General features: G+C 34.1%; 1 protein-coding gene across 1 annotated transcript in view; it reads right to left on the bottom strand.

The window, feature by feature from the left end:
- Positions 1-186: 186 nt before the first annotated feature.
- The window catches only part of LOAG_18652 (thrombospondin type 1 domain-containing protein), a gene marked incomplete at both ends in the record, with an annotated part of 4,876 nt that continues 3,855 nt past the window's right edge, over positions 187-1,207 (bottom strand). The window contains 2 exons of the mRNA XM_020451316.1: positions 187-374; positions 627-1,191. Of these exons, the coding sequence (XP_020304908.1) occupies positions 187-374; positions 627-1,191 (753 nt within the window). The remainder of the gene's footprint in view (positions 375-626; positions 1,192-1,207) is intronic.

Below are 1,207 nucleotides of genomic sequence, written 5' to 3'. Positions count from 1 at the left end.
ATTATATTGCAACATTTTTTTTTTTTTTCAATCCATTTTATAAGTTAAAAAATGAGTAAAATTTTTACGAATGAAATTTTTTCAATTTAATTGAAAATTGCAAAAAATATCACTAAAAAAATTTATACAATATGCAAAAATATTTTTGAACAAAAAAAAAAAAAAAACTTGTCGCATTTTTTTTTTTTAATGACCTTCACAATGACTACAATCACTCCAATCTGCCCATAAACCACATGGACGAAAATGACATGGTCTTTCCTGAATTGTTTCACCATTACAATGATTTCCAGTTGGACATGTTCGCCGTCTTGTTTGTACGCTATCACCACATACAATTGGACAAATTGACCAGGTTGTCCATGGATTCCATCCTAGAATAAATTAAATAGTTATAAATTAATCAATATTAAACATTTTAATAATTAAGTGAAAAAAAAGCACTTTTTTCTTTTTAGAATTTAATTATAAAATATTTAGAATTTAGATAAAATCTTTCAGATAAATTCAAATAAATTCAGGATAATATGTGTTACAGTTGAAAATTGCATTGAATAAAATATACATTTAAAAGAAAACAAATTATTAAGAAGCATAAACATAAGTTTATGTCTATTTTAGTTTACCTTCAACATCATGAACTAAATCCCTATCCGGATAATATTGTGTAGCCCATTCATCTTGACGAGTTTCTCCAATGTACTGCTGCTGCTGCTGCTGCTGTTGGCGGTAACGATCATCAGGTAATGGGACAAAAGGCTGTGGTTGTGCTTCTTGCTCTCCATGATAATCTCCAAGCGGGAACTTCTGTTGTTCCTGTTGTTGGCTATAGTAATCATCGGATGGGTATTTAGAAGGCTGTGGTTTTACCTCTTGCTGGCGGTCGTACTCGTCGAGTTCAGATTCAGAAGGCTGCGGATATAGTGGTGGATATATTTGTTGTTCTTGACGGTAATCTTCAGGCGAAATTGTGGAAAATTCCTGTTGCTGTTGGCGATAGTACTCATCGCCTTCAGATTCAGAGGGCTGTGGTTGTACTTCTTCATGACGATAATCTTCGGGAGAAAGTGTGGAGGATTCCTGTTGTTCCTGTTGGCGATAGAATTCATCACGTTCAGATTCAGAAGGCTGTGGTTGTACTTGTTCCTCATGACGATAATCTTCGGGAGCAAGTGTGGAGAACTCCTGCTGCTGATGTTGGCGATAG

The sequence above is a fragment of the Loa loa genome (genome assembly GCF_000183805.2).
Source record: "Loa loa unplaced genomic scaffold supercont3.424, whole genome shotgun sequence".
Taxonomy (NCBI): domain Eukaryota; kingdom Metazoa; phylum Nematoda; class Chromadorea; order Rhabditida; family Onchocercidae; genus Loa; species Loa loa.
Note: the sequence above shows the minus strand (reverse complement) of the source record. Positions and strands in the feature narration are given on the sequence as shown.